The sequence below is a fragment of the Temnothorax nylanderi genome, unplaced genomic scaffold (assembly GCF_030848795.1).
Source record: "Temnothorax nylanderi isolate EJ_2023f unplaced genomic scaffold, tnyl_v1.0 TNYL_tig0157_pilon, whole genome shotgun sequence".
Classification (NCBI taxonomy): domain Eukaryota; kingdom Metazoa; phylum Arthropoda; class Insecta; order Hymenoptera; family Formicidae; genus Temnothorax; species Temnothorax nylanderi.
In genome coordinates, this window is record NW_027249219.1 from 352,008 (window position 1) to 368,256 (window position 16,249).

At 43.8% G+C, this 16,249-nt stretch overlaps 1 protein-coding gene across 1 annotated transcript; it reads right to left on the bottom strand.

Annotated features, from left to right (window-relative positions):
* Positions 1 to 4,881: 4,881 nt before the first annotated feature.
* On the bottom strand, positions 4,882 to 5,283 carry LOC139777662 (uncharacterized). The gene has a single exon (XM_071715224.1). It carries the CDS (start codon positions 5,281 to 5,283, stop codon positions 4,882 to 4,884), a length of 402 nt encoding a protein of 133 aa, XP_071571325.1.
* Between the last annotated feature and the right edge of the window lie 10,966 nt (positions 5,284 to 16,249).

The following is a 16,249-nucleotide window of genomic DNA, read 5'->3' on the forward strand; positions in this document are numbered from 1 at the left end:
TCCTCTCCGGGAGATTTATCTCCGAGCACGCCCTAGCCGAACTGCGCCGGCTTAACACAATACACTCTGCGCTGACGACACAGAACAAAAATTTACCCGCTCCGCAAGTAATCGACTTGACTGCGCCTACACCGGTCATCGATTTGACCACCGAAAATCCACCCGCGTCAGATATTGATGAGATCACCGCGCGTTTCGCCTCGATAGAGAATTTCGTTAAATGTACCTACGCAAATCGTCCAGAATCCGCATAATGTACAACAACTGTTTACACAAACTCTTCTTTGTTTTATTATATACATATACACATTTTACACTAACGCCTAGTTTATAATTATTTTTTTTATACTAAATAACTTTTTTTTTTATGTCAAATAAATATAACTACTTATGTTAAAGACATCTCCATTCTTTCTTTAATTTAAGACCTCAACCACCACTCATCTCCCTCTCGAAATTGCACGAAGTCCGATCCTGAGTTACAGGGATTTAATTCCTTGACTCGAAAGAGGACCGACGATCGCACCGCTCACGGAAGGCGTCTTAGCGTCCCTGCGGACGTTGACCCTTCCTGAGTCACAAAAGTGCGTTCGGCTCGTGCCACGCGCCTCAGAGCGCGTACCTGCGAGCAGTACTCTTAAGCGTCTAGTTGCGTCCTTCCTTACCCCGACCCCTCTGGTTAGCCTTTCCTTCGCTTCCCAGATTTTCTTATCCTAATCCCGGGGTTGGACGTAACACTCGTCTGCCGTCAGAGTCCAGCCAGCTCGGATCCGTCTCCTCTCGTGGTTTCTCTTGGTCAGCCGGGCATCGTGCCTGGAGAGCCCGTCGACACGAGGCGGTAATACGCAGCAGCTTTTCTAGCGATGAGTATCGCAGCAACAGTTCAGGCTCGGCTTCCGCTGTAGGTCCAGCCGCCACATGGATCGTGCGTTGCTCGGGCATTTCGTCAGCGCTCGGGGGCTTGACCGATGCCGGCCACGAACCGGCTGTGGTAGTAAGCCATAGAGGTCCTCTCCACCACAATTCGTAGTCCACCAGTTATCTCGGGGCCAGACCACGGGACGCACAGTCAGCAGGATTGTTCTTTCCTGCCACGTGGTGCTATCGCGCGGATAAAAGTGTCGTCTGGATATTCGTCACGCAGTTGGCCACGAAAGTTTTCCACCGCCCTAGGTGAGACCTAATCCAGGCGAGGACAACCTCGGAGTCGGACCATCCCAGCGAGAAATGACCCATCAAATCGACGTCTAATTGACGTCGAAAACGTATATCGAAAAGTAATTGAAATATTCATCGATTTCGATTGATTTATGGCACAACTTTCGATGACTTTTCGACTCAGAATAAATCGATTTCGACTCGATATTGATTATTATTTCCTCACTGCAGATATGGGCCGATTCACCGTCTCCGATTAATAGCCACCGCACAAGACTCTCGTATGGTCACGTAGTGTAACATAACGTGAGCCAACGCACAAGAAACGTATTGGTTACGGCCGTTACGGCGTTATACGTTTCTTGTACGTTGATCTACGTTACGTTACCATACGAGAGATTGTGCGGAGGTTTTAACCGATACGTTTCTTGTGCGTTGACTCACGTTACGTTACGCTACGTGACCATACGAGAGTCTTGTGCGGAGGCTCTAACATGATCCTCCGATTAAACTCTTCGGCTCTTTCTAAAGAGGGGAGATCCATAGACTTGCAAGTTGCGAGGAGAAGACGGATGAATTGATGAGGGGGATTATTAAAAAATGGGAGAATATCTCTTGGAGATTGAGGAAAGGTTTCCTCAATGTATTTGACTAAATAAGAGGCTTTACTACAGTACAATCCGCAATTAAATATTATATGGTTCATATTTTGCATTGGGTTGCCGCAAGGGCAGCGTTCGGCTGATGACAAAGAACGAGACGTCTGTCGTAGCGTGGATATAAAGTAAAGCATACATAGAAAAACGTAAGACGTAAAAGACTGTAAAATATATAGCCTTTTGCGACTTAGTTATTCTCTACCTTATTTTAGTCTATTAACAGCCTTCCGAAGTTCCGATCACGGACTTATATCCAATTGCAGCACTGCTGTTTGGCGCCGTCGGTGCTCAACGAAATATTCAAGTCGTTGCTCGGTTGCCGGGTTGTTTGCGTACGCGTAGCAAATGGCGGCTCATATATATAACGCAAGTAATAAAAAGCTGTGTTCAGTAGAAAAAACTACTTTGCAATTGTTGTAAAATTTGTGAATGTGATTGGTGTATGCTTTTAATTTTGGCCGAAACTAAGAGTAATACACCAATCAAATCCACGAATTTTACAACTGCAGTTGCAAAGCAGCTTTCTGCTGAATACAATTATAATTAGTAGGGTAAAGCGGGGTCAAAAGTAACGCGGGGCGAAAGTAACAACTCAAATATCTATAGTTATAGGCATAGATGCGAATGCTTCTGTTGATTAACGGATGAAGCTGAACAAGCTATAACGTGTCTCAGAACGCCTGCGGCCTGGGTATTGAGTGGACGTGTGCAATAAATAAAATATGTTTTTGAGGCCGTAAAGTAGTTTCTTCCGACAATCTTAAACTTTTAATATAATATATCCACTGCAAGTAAGTAATTTTTCTTTTAGGTTATATTTGAGTTTCGTTATTTTTGCTTATTATAATAATTATTACTTATTCATTTTTGGCATTTTATTATTAAAAATTTTAAGTCAAAGTTCAAAAACATATTCGGGACGATTGTAACAACTGTGATTCAAAGTAATTTTTATTTGTCCTTAAAGACATTGTGTTCCTATCATTTAAAAATATAATAACAAAAAATGTTTATAATTAAATGAACAAAGTTAATGTTTTCTATAATTGATATAAAGAAGTTATGTTTTAATAGAATAATATTTTATTTTATTTTTTTTTGTATGAAAATATGAATATTTTAGTTTGTTTTTGTTAATATAAGAAAAATTATTATTTTTCATTGAATAAACATTTTTTATTTTGATTATTTAAAACTGTTACTATCGATCTCCTATAGTGTTGCAACCGACCCGGAGTCGGGGGCGATTGTAACATTTTCCCTCGTTTATGTTTTTGATTAATAATTCTTATTTGGTTTATCACAAGATTTAAATAGGAGGATTTCCATAAAGTGAAATGATCACATTAACTTAGGGTATCAAGAATTTTTCTTTTACTGTAATAGTTCTTCCACAATCAAGTTCTAAAGTCAAATTGTTACTTTTGACCCCGCTCTACCCTATAATGCCTGTATATAGGTGCCTATATATAAAAACTTTTTTACTTTTTGTCTTTAATATTTATTTTTAATTATTTAATTTTTTTATTTAATTTAATTATGTTTAAAAAGTAATGGCAAACACGGCAGGTTTGTCTAGAATTCTTAGATAGGTGAGCGACAGAAAGAGAGTTCCTTTGAAGTCAATTTTGTCTTTATTATGTGTAGTTATTTTTACAAAAAAAGAAAATATGTTGACGTGAAAGAAATTGAGAGTAACTAAAAAGTTTTTACATTAGTTGAAATAAAAGCAAACCAAATCAGTAATCTGTCTTGAAGATAGAATAGAAAATAAATGAACTGAAATAAAAAACCAGATCTTACAGGACGGAATTAAGATGTCTGGATTACTGATTGAAAATGTGAGTCCGAATGTTTACTGAAACGTAAAATACCGATTATGAAAAAAAAGAAGAAAGAAAAATAAAAAGAGAGGGAAGCCTCTGCATTAATATCTATAAGATCGGTTCTTGGGCTAGAATTTCAAGCCAGAGCCATAAGAATGAAAATAATTCTCAGATCTCAAGACGAATATAAACTCTAGCAGAGGCCCTTGTACTTTTTTGATTAATGTCTGTCTTCAAATATGGCGTCCCAATGAGAATCTCTTAAGGGCCCCACTCGCTGGACCGGACTCCTCGCCTCGATCCTCCCTCTCGGACGCTAGCTGCCGCAGCTCTCCCTTTCCTAGCGGTGAGCTCTCCCTGGTGATCCGACTCTCGCTCGGTTGGTCTCCAGAACACGCGCCGCAACGATCAATCCGTCAAGAAAGAGGTAACGGACTCGACACGTTCGAAGAAACGCAAGCAAGTGCGGCCATGACACCTAACGAGTGAGGAAGGAGGCGGGGGCTCTTTGAGAGTGGCGACTCGCGCGTCGCGTCATCTAATGTGAAACGATCGGGCGTTGTAAAACGCGAAAAGAATTTGAGCGCAATATCTGAACAAATTATTTAATTTTTAATAAGTCCAATTATTAATATTTATTTTCATAATTGAACTTATTTTTTATTTTGATAAATGTAAATACAAATATCTTATTGTATTAATATTTAATATTAATAATTTAATTAGTTGCTTAATTTAACTTCTTGTTTAATAAATGAACGGATGTAGTACTGAAAATGTACCTATTATATAATATTTTAATTTTCAATATTATCAAATTACAAACAGGAATTTTGTTGTGACTTTTACAGTTAGAAAGTAACTATTTAATGGAAATGGAAGCCTAAAAAAATTAATATTGTAACGCAATTATTATAATGCTCAAATCATAAAGTATTTACATTATCCATGTCTGCCAATACAATATAATTTTTTATTCATATTGCATTCTATATAATGGCAATGTTATTATATATTTGACAGGCAAATAAAAATAGCTTCGAATCTATATCGAAATGATAAAATATCGATGTCTTAACAGAAAATACATAATTTGCCTGTTTACAGTCTGGCGCGATAAATGTATGTCACAAATAATCTCTTCTTTAAAAAAATGTCATATAGCACAAACATCGAAATAAGCTTCAAATTTCGAGCATTATTTCGATATGATGTAATATCGATGATTTTGACGTCGATTAGACGTCGATTCGATGGGTCATTTCTCGCTGGGATAAGTGAGCTGGAACCGTGAGCTGAAAAACAGTAAGCGTGTGTTCGGTGAGTTTCAATAAGAGATCCGCGGCGCAGAGTTCCAATCTGGCTAAGGAGATTGTCTTTATCGGTGCGACCTTCGTCTTCGCGCACACCAGAGTAGTGACAATGCCCTCCTCTGTTTCAGCACGCAGGTAGAGCACCGCTGCATACGCCCGCTCGGAGGCGTCCGCGAATCCGTGTAGCTCGAGCAAGCTCCCGGGCGGTCCGTGTCTCACCCAACGTGAAATGCGCACGTTCTCCAGGACCGGCAACTCCTGGTGGAAGTTTCTCCAGCGATCGGCATCCTCGGCAGGCATTGGAGTATCCCAATCGAGCCCCTGCATCTATGCAACCTGGATGAACCACTTAGTCCGGATCACCACCGGAGCGAGCCAGCCTAATGGGTCGAACAGCTGTGCCGTAAGTGATAGCACTGTTTATTTGGTGGCTTGCGGCGTCTCCTTCGCTTTAATGATGAATGAGAAGTCATCTCTACCAGGATTCCAGTGAACTCCGAGCAAGGATTGGGACTCCTGGAATTGCCAAGGTTGCTGGGCATCCTGAAGTCGGTCTTCGGGTGGAATGCCTTGTAACAGAGCCGCGTTATTAGCAGCTCATTTTTTCAGCGGGAAGCCGCCCGCCTTGCAAATGTTTATCAGCTCGTCTCGTTTTTCGATTGCCTTAGCGAATGTGGAGGCACCCGAGGCGACGTCGTCGACGTACCTGCTACGCCGAAGTGTCTTTGCGCCTATCGGGAACCGAGCTTTCTCATCTTCGGCAAGCTGATCTAGCGTACGGACGGCGAGGAACGGAGCACACGCCAATCCGTAAGTAATCGTGTTCAGTATGTATTCTAGGATAGTCATCTGAGGATCGTAACGCCACACAATCCGTTGTAGATCACGGTCCTCCGGATGTACCAGGATCTGTCGGTTTGACGATGTCGGTGACAAAGACGTAAAGATACCACCGCCAGCGGAGGAGGATGTCTGATAGAGGCGGCATTCAGGATGCCCAGCGACCTTGGCAATTCCAGGAGTCCCAATCCTTGCTCGGAGTTCACTAAAATCCTGATAGAGCCGGCAGTAGATTGGGTTCTACCAGCAGATGATCATTCAATGACGCTCCCGAGGGCAATGAAGAGGAGCCGTTGAACACAACCCGAAGTTTGGTGGTGGTGCTCGCTGCCTTGAGTACGCCATGATGTGGGAGGTAGCATACCCTACGAGGAGCACCCTCGTGTTTCTCAACGGGTGTAATGTGTTGAAGTGATTCGTAGTCCTGCATGAATTGAACATATTGCTGTCGCAAGTCGACATCACGCTGGAATCGTGCCTCCATCCGGAACAGTGAGCGGACGGCAGTGTGACGCGTCCCCGAGAGGTCTGGCAAGGAACTTCTCAGAGGCAGCCGCACGGTGTACCTGCCGTCGGAGGAACGAGAGTGAGTTTGAACAAACAAGTCCTCGCAGGCTTGTTCGTCTGGAGTGAGGGGAACCCCGACTCGTGGCAGCTCCTCCTGCTCCCAAAAGAGCCTCACCATTTTAGTGAGCTCGTCGTCGGACGCGCAGTGGTGAACGGTAGTTCGTGCCGCCGGGTTAGCGACATCCGCAATGCCGGAAATGAGCCATCCTAGTAAAGTTTCCTGCGCCACAGGTTCTCGAGGACCACCCTTACGGACACCCTCCTGCAGTATGGTAGAGAAGACTTCCGCACCGAGCAGCAGCTCAATGGGCTCGTTGGAAGCATATTCCGGATCGGCCAAAGTCAAGCCCGTCAGATGGGCCCACGGATTCGCCTTGACCTCCGTCGCTCCCGTATACGTCGTCAGACGAGACAGAATAAGCGCGTGTACTGAAATCCGGGTATTCCTGTTGACGGTAAGATCGCGACATTTAAGGCCCCACGCAAAACGCCGGTCTGTCGCCCGCCGATGCCGAATACTATGACTGTTGTAGCCACGCGTTTTAGTCGAAGGCGTTGAGCGAGCAACTCGGATATGAACGATGCTTCGGAACCCTGGTCCACCAACTCGCGCACGAAATGGAACGCACCAAACCGGTCGGCTACCCGAACTTGTGCTGTCGCGAGGATAATAGTCTGTCCCGAGATTGACAGAGGTTGTGCCGCATGTGACGTCGTGGCGGGAGATGTCTCCTTGACAGTTCGGTACGCATCGTGCAGGAACGAGTAATGCTTCTCCTGTTTGCTTCGATGTTTGCCGAGACAATTTATACACAAATTGTTGGCTTCGACAACTTGTTTTCGCTCGTTTGCAGATTTCGCTTTGTAGGTCGCGCACACCATGATAAAGTGATTGTCGTGACAAAAGGGACAGGAGCTCTTACTCTTAGGTCGTTCTTTATTTCCCGCATGATGTGCGCGCGCGGTTCGCGAAGTGGTATCTGACTTGGTCGCGTTACTCTCACTCTTAACTCCCTGAACGGCCTACAAGGTATGCAGACGGCGTTCGAGAAATTGCTTAAGCGACGTGTAATTCGGAGGAACTGTGGTATCGCTTAACGAATTCTTCCATTCGCACCGCGACCGAGCATCCAGCATTTCTACCGCGAGAAACACGAACAAGTCTTCGGAGCTCGTGATAGGTCGACCGATCCCTTTGAGCGCTCCGACCGTACTAGTCACTCGGTGGTATAATTTACGTAGATCTGTAGCTGACTCACCTTTCATGTTCGTGAATGACGTAAACGTGAAGTAGACCGACCTCACTAGCAGTCGCTTGTTTTCGTAGAATTCCTGCAGTGCCAACCACGCTCGACCGAAGTTTTCCGCGGTGGTAGGGATGTTCTTGACCAACTGCTCCGCTTCTCCTTTCAGGCACGCCTTCAGGTAATGAAGTTTTTCCACGTCGGTGACGGCTGCATTGCGGCCGATGACACGAAGAGGTCCTATAATGAGGGCCAATCCTCGTACTTCCCGGTGAAGCTCAGCAGCTGGATACGCGGTAATGTCGTCTTGGAATTGGCGGTGTCCCCTGGCGTGGGCTTGTGTTCCTTCGCTCCGGATAAGGTTTCCTCCACTTCGAGCAGCACCGATCTCTGGTACACATAAACGTTTTCGGCTTGCTCGAAAAGGTCTTCCTTCAGGTAAGTGTATTCAGTGAGGTCCTTTCCGTAATCTTTGAGGAGGACCTCGTGATTGCGTTCGAACTTCTCCCACTTGGTGTCGAGGACCTTGAGAGATGAAGCAATGAGCGCTCGAGTAATTTTAGCTGCTCCCGTCTTCTTCAGGTTATCATACGTGCGGGTCATGCGCGCGTACAATTCCTGTTGCGCCGCAATTAACTGCTCCATTTTCTGTTTTTCTTAAGAGTCACCTCAATTGATCGGCTGGGTCTCTTGAAGAAATGAGAAGAGATTGCCGGACGGGAAATGATATCCGGCTCGAAGAACCAAATATTTCGGCAGCAGATAGACGGCACAACAATTAGATAAGAGAGCGACACTTGTGAATTAAGTTTAACTGTCCAAATTTAATATTTACAATATGTACAGTTTAATCAAGATTACTTTTTCTACAAAGAAACTGATTTTAGGAGCGAGCGAGATGCACGGGCTATCGCGCGGATCAGCAAATTTGCAAAGAGGATCGCGCGCCATCCGGTCCCGCTTTTATACCGAAAAGGTTCGAGAAAATATATAATTCTTTAAGATTTGGTTGATTAGTTTTTGAGGCATCCTGTCTTTTTATTAAGAACGTTCAATGAATTTATTCGATCGCAATCTGTAAACAAAACATTGTTGCTGCTAAGGTGACGACAAGCGTCTTGAACATTTAAAGGAGTAGGTATGAATGTGTTAAGAATTTATGAAACTTGACAAGTATTAGATGAAGTTGTAGTTATTCTTTAATTAAATAAAGATTAAATACTATTCTTTTTAAATTTAACATATCTTTGAGATGCTGTGATGTAATTATGTCCGAAATTATTTTTCTAATACCAAAATTAGTGGCTGCTATAATTTTGGTATTATAAGTACGGATCATGCCCCGATCATGGCTTAATTGTCTAGATCATGCCCCGATCTTGGCTTAATTGTCTGGTTTGTCCCCCTATCTTGACTTAATTGTCTGGATTGTCCCCCGATCTTGGCTTAATTGTCTGGTTCGTCCCTCGATCTTGGCTTAATTGTCCGGATCATGCCCCGATCTTGACATAATTGTCTAGATCATGCCCCGATCTTGGCTTAATTGTCTGTGTTTGAAAAGTAAGAAATCTCGTTAGTGTAACTTGTTTAAAGACTGTAGAAAAGAACGATTCATGGGAAACTTAGAGTTTATTGATTAATAATAAGTTTTGTACTGGCGAATTACAATTGCATTGAATTTGATACACCTGGCCTAGTAATGGTGCTCCAACCGAATAAAAATTTTCGGTGTTTCCATCTTCTATTATTATTTCTCTAATATAAGTTATTGCGATAAATATTACCACATGCCTCAGTGGTCGAATTGGTACGACACCTTCACGGAATGAAGGAGGTTCCAGGTTCGAACCCTGGCTGAGGTAATATTTTTCGCAATAAATTTAATAATTTAATTTAAATTATTTTAAAAAATGAGATGCTTATATATATAAGTATCAAAGATTATAAACGTCTTGACGATTAATCGGGCCAAAATCAATGGTCGAATCGTCACGACGATAAAATTGTTGCCAGTCAGGCCGATTCATACGTCTTATAGTTATTATTTCGTACTGGCGAATTACAATTGCATTGAATAATAAGTTTCATTCATATTAATCGTGACCTTAGGTTCTTTGGTATTTGTTTATAATATCAAATAATCCATGTGTGTACATATCCTTAGATTCGTTGAACATATCAAACTGGAATGTTTATATTTCATACAATATATTACGTCAAACAATTAGTATTCAGATTAATGCGTAACTATCTTGAGAATATTCATTTATTATGCTGGAAGGCAATTGGATATAATATAAGTGATATCTTTAAGGATAAAAACTAAATAAGGTTTGGTAAGAAAATAAGTATAAACGGAAAAGAAAAGATTCGCTTTATCAAGCTGTTATCAATTTGAAATAGAGGTAAGATTGTTTACGCATTAACCATAAAGTCGCAAATGTATATACGTAAGTCAGTATAAAAGAATATTTATTTCTATAATCAGACTCGAACATACAGAATCGTATGAATTACGCATGCTATTAACGTTAAAGATGGAAGTATTACACGATGGCTTTTGCACAAGAACATTAATAGCTCGAATTTTTGTATTAGGTAAAGTCCTTTAAGAAATCTAATACGTCTCAATATAAACAACTAAACGCACGAAGGAGGTTAATACATTGGTTTAGGAATTCCTTCCGTTTGAGTAAATGAGGTTCTCATTGAAGAGATTTCTGCAACCAAAGATCGATTAAGGCTGTAATGATATTACAGTCGTCGGATTACTCAGTCAGGGGATCTATGGTTAGAATACAGAAATCTCGAGTTTACCTTGTTCGGTGCAATTCATCTCGCATGGATGAGCAATTACTGTCGTAGCTGCGAAAGGTGATGACCTTTCATAATGGCCGTCGGACGAGTCCATCTCTATTTCGGAATGGCGTCGGGGTAAAACTTCCTTCCGACCATACGTTACCCGAGGTTAGGGTTCTCAGCGTGAGGTCCGAACTATGCGTTAGATCTCTTACTTGGATCATTACTCAGTATCGAGAGTATAGTTCATCTCGTTGTCAGTACAATGCCGTCAATCTCTTACTTGGATCGTTACTCAGTATAAGTATAAGCTTAGACGGTTCAATCGCTTTATCACAGTTTTAGAAAACTAATTATGTGCATGCTATTGCTACGGAGCCCCGACTTCTACTGACCCCCACCCGCACCGTCTTCTAGCGGTGGTCGCGCGTATGAATACAGTTCTGCGCCGTCGACTCGTGCGCATCGGTCCCATTTGCCATGCGGCCTGTGTGACCGTTCTTCGGTCGCGTGCAGGGCTCGGCCCTCGCGGGGGTATGTGTTTACGGAATCAAGTCATCCAAATCTTTTACGGATCTTCCTTTATGTTTAACGAGCGAATTCTTTTCCTTTTTAAACAGTCTGGATCATGCCCCGATCTTGACTTAATTGTTTGAATCATACCGATCTTAGATCATAATCCGATCTAGACAATTAAGCCAAGAATATAATAAAACTATAAATAGCCCGATATTTCAAAATTTGCCACACATATTTCTAAAAAAATTATGGACCTTTAATTGCGTATAAAAATGGATCTAATTAACCAAATCTTAAAGAATTATATATGAAATAGGGGTAGAAAAAACTGAAGAATATAATAGAATTAGAAATAGATCGATATCTCAAATATTAAGAAAGCTAAAGCGTAAAACACACACTTTTCTAAAAAATAAAAATTCTCTTAAAATCCATACCGGTCGACAGATTTTAATAAAATTAGAGGAGAACATACTTTCTATGATACTCGATTTGTGTGCAAAATTTCAACCCGGTATCTAAAAAATTGTAGAAGTAGATGCGTGTACAAAAAATCCGTACACACACACACACACACACACACACACACACACACACACATACATACATACATACATACTTCCGGACATTTTCTACTAATATGATTTCTCGACATTTTGGAACATTCTAAACCTATTTCCATCAAAATCTCGAAAAAAAAATTTTTTTTACCATCACAAAGCTTCCTCTATGAGGAAGCAATATGTAATTATATATTCCATAAAACCTCTTTAAGTATAACCTTATATAGCCATATATGGTCTTATATGCTTGTATATTATCATATCCGATCATGTAAAAGTACATATATATATTTATAAGGTTAAAGATAATCATATAATGAACATATACTCGGATCTATCCATATAAGTTTGTATAACTTTTATAAATATTCTTCTAGTATATTATTTTACTTAACAATCAAATTAATATGAGATATTATTTCTAGTTTCAGTTTACACAATTGCGTTTTAAGTCCGACAAAGTCCATATTGGCACGCAGTTTAAAAAACTGAAAAATGTATTTAATAATAATTTATATTGTGAAATATTATTAAGCATCAAGATCCGCTTCGACCGAAAACGGCACTTCTCATTGCTTATGTTATTTTAAGTTTTCTTTTTTTTTTTAATTTTACATAAGATACTTAATTTTTTTTAATTAACATTAATTTTTATTAAATATTTTTGTAAACAGAAATTACCTGTAATAATTCGTGAAAAAAACTGTTATTGTGGCAGAATTCGTAACGCAAGTGAAATTCGTGGTTAATTGAATCGTAACAAAAATGACTCGTGCTTGCACGCATGCGAAGCCGAACGTAAACTGAACCGGTACGCGACGCGCGACTCGCGACGAGCGACGAGACAAAAGACAACCGCTGTTGCCGGGCCGGTACCATCTGGCGACGACTGTCTATAGCGTAAGGTCAGGAGCGCAACATCCATCAAAAATCCCGACACTCCCACTCGCGAGTGACCTCTACTCTATTCTGAGTGCATTTCGATTAGCGACAAACCGCTCACGAGGCAGCGCCTTCGTGAAAATGTCCGCGAGTTGGTCTTTGCTCGCGACATGACGAATGTCGATCTGACCGTTCTCGAACGCGTGCCGAACATAATGGAACTTAATTTCTATATGTTTCGTTCGACGATGAAACACGCGGTTTGTAATCAGTCTTTCAGCCGTCGAATTATCACAGAAGAGCGTCGTCGATGACTCTTGCTTGACACCGATCGTCTCGAGTAATCTGCGTATCCAAACGATCTCCTTCGTTGCATCATGAGCAGCCACGTACTCAGCCTCTGCAGTCGACAAGGCCACAATACTCTGCTTCCGCGCCATCTAGATCACAGGTCCACCATTCAGGATCAACACGACACCGCTAACCGATTTGCGCGTGTCGACACATGTTGCCAAATCAGCATCTGAGTATGCTACCAGCTGATTCGCATTTGAACCTCCGCCGGCGAACTCAATTCCGAGTTCAACCGTTCCTCGCAGATAGCGAAGCACGCGCTTTGCTGCTTTCCAGTGCGCCTCCGATGGGTTCGACAGGAATTGTGAGAGGTTGCTCACGGCAAAGGCGATATCGGTGCGCGTTCCAACAGCCAAGTACATAAGAGAGCCAATTACCTCACGGTATGGTACGTCTGCCGGTTCGAGCAAATTTCCATCTTTATCTTCATTTCGCTGCAAGACGGTGTGAATGTCCGATGGTGTCGAGATTGGATTCGACTCGTCCAATCCGAACTTCCGTAACACGCTGCGCGCGTATGCTGACTGATGAATGCGGATTGTTTTCAATTTTAGATCGCGCTCAATCTCGAATCCGAAATAACACTTCGCCTCACTATCCGTTATCTCGAACTCGCTTTTTAATTTTGCGAGCAATTCCATCACGTCATCCTCGGACTGACCGGCCGCCAGGCCATCATCCACGTACAGACCGAGCAGCAGCGAACCATCTTCGTTGGTGTACACACAAGGGTCGTGGTCCGTTGGTGTCAAACCAAAAGATTTTAGCTTGTCATCGAACTTCTCATGCCACTGCCTCGACGCTTGCTTCAGGCCATACAGGCTTTTACGTAGACGACACACGCGACCACTTTCGTCATAAAAGTCCTCTGGCTGCGTCATATAAATAACTTCGTCGAGGTTGCCATAAAGAAAAGCCGTCTTGACGTCGAACTGACGGATGACAAAATTTTTCACCGCTGACACCGAGAACCCGAATTGACTCGAATCGAGCGACAGGTGCGAATGTTTCCTCATAGTCGATGCCCGGTTTCTGCGAGCCCTTTACGACTAAGCGCGCCTTGAATCTGTCAGCGCTCCCATCCGGCTTCGTCTTCACTCGGAAAACCCATTTGTTCTTGATCGCATGTCAATCTCTCGGAAGCTCGACCAGCTCCCATGTTTGATTCTTCTTGAGTGACGCGATCTCTTCGGCCATTGCCATCTTCCACTGCTCCGCATTAGGCGACTTCTTTGCTTCGTCGACTGTCTCAGGTATCTTCTCGACCATCATTGTCTGAGCCGATGCGATCATTGCGCACAACGAAAGCTTGCTTCTTGTCCGACTTGCAACTAAATCTTGCGTCATTTGTCGAGTTTGAACGCGCTCGTGCGCTCCCACTGGTCGTGAACTGCGTTTGTCCGCGGGCTTGCTGCAGGTTTCCTGCGACTCACTGCCGTCGCTGCTATCGTCGACCTTGGTTGGCGTCTCCTCGATGTCCATGTCCTCGTCCAATTCCTCTATATCACTCGAAATTGCTTCAATAAGTTTAGGCTTCGACTCGGCGATAATGACATCTCTTGATACGTGAACTCTGTTCGTGCCGCGTTCCCAAACGCGGTAGGCCTTCTGCTCAATTGCGTAACCGACCAAGACAACCTCACGGCTCTTGTTGTCGAGTTTCTGTCGCTGTGACTTGTCGATGTGCATGAACGCTTGACTCCCGAAAATTCGCAGATGTGACACGTCTGGCTTCCTACCGGTAAAGGTCTCATAAAGCGTTTTACCGTTTAGACGCTCGAGCGGTACTCGATTCCGAATATGCGCGGCTGTGCGTACAGCTTCCGGCCACAGAGAACGCGGCACTTCCGCCGCTGCAAGCATCGATCGAGCCATCTCGATTATGGTTCGATTTTGTCGTTCCACACGACCGTTCTGTTCCGGGCAATACGCTGTCGAGTGCTCGTGGTGAATCCGGTCCTTCTGGCACACCTTCTTCATTTCCGCTGACAGGAACTCTTTTGCGTTGTCGGACCGTAGGCGTTTTACCACGTGACCATGCGACTTCGCATACGCGATGACTTCTTCGACCTTTTCTACAATTTCCGACTTGTGTCGAATCGGGAACACGATGACAGCACCACTATAGTCGTCGACGAAGACCGCCATCATCCTCGACTTGTCGATTCCTTCAACCGACATTGGGCCGCAGATGTCATAATGAACGAGCTCGGCAGGTTCCTTCGTTCGGTTAGTCGACTCCTTGAATGGCTTCCGCGACATCTTGCCCAACACGCAACCTTCGCACACTGAGTCGCTTCCACTCTTTGAATTCGACGCAACTTCCATACCGGTAACAGCGTCACCTCAAATCAATTTGTTTATCATTCGGTAATTAGTGTGCCCGAACCGCTCGTGCCATACGTTGGCCGGAACCGTTTTCGAGCTTGTGATGTTGGCTTCCGCACTCCAGAGCGCTCGCATTCTCATTCGATAAAGGCTACTTCCCGGTCGATGACTCGTCTCGAGAACCCGATGTCTTTTCTTGAGCGTCATTTCGAATTTGCCGAATGTCGCGACCGCCCCGCGATCCGTCGACGAGCCGATACCGAACAAGTTCTTCCCCAGGTCAGGGACGTACAACACGTTAGCGAGTGTGTGTGTCATCGTCTCGTTACCGACATCGAAATCAGCGACGATCACTCCGCGTCCGCGCGCGTACACTACCTCTTTGTTACCGACCGTGATTGGTACTGAGTCATCGTTAATCGCCACGAAATCTTTGATCAACTCACGCCGAGGCGTCATGTGATGCGACGCGCCGGTATCCGCGAACCACACATCAGCCAAATTTTTGTCGTCTTGCGACACCATCAACAGGTCACCACTCGTGGAAGCCATCGACGATGCTTCTGCACTCGCGCCATCCGACTTGAGCGTTGGACACTCGGCCTTGCGATGGCCGGTCTTGCCGCAATTGAAGCACTCACCACTAAACGGCTTCTTCTCGTTCTTCGATTTTGGTTTCTTCGACTTCTGCTTCCCGTCGCCCTTCTTTGCTGTCGTCTTTGCTTGCTGACTTCCGGTCTTCTTATGATACAGCGCCGCCGGCGCCGCATTGTCGTCGATCGACAATCCTGACATTGAAGCCGACAATGCCTCGAACTTGAGCAAACGCAGGATGAGGTTTGTCATCGTCTGGCTTTCGGCAGCCATCGAGTCCCATGCCGCTATGACGTGCAAGTACTGCGGCGGCAGACTGTACAACGTCTTCGTAACTAACGACGCGTCGCTCTGTTTTTCACCGAGATCTTCGAGCTGCCTTGCCATTTCTTCGATTCGCGCGACGTGCTGACCGATGGTCGAACCCTCCGGCATTCTGTAGTCGAAAAATCGCTGTAACGCTAACTGCCTTGTGGTGGCGTCCTTGAGCTCGAATAGCGCCGACAACCGAGACCACACCTCGTGTGAGGTCTTAAAACTCATGACTTGACGAACAATATTTGTTTCGAGAGCGCTGATGATAAAGAGCCGAGCCTTGCGATC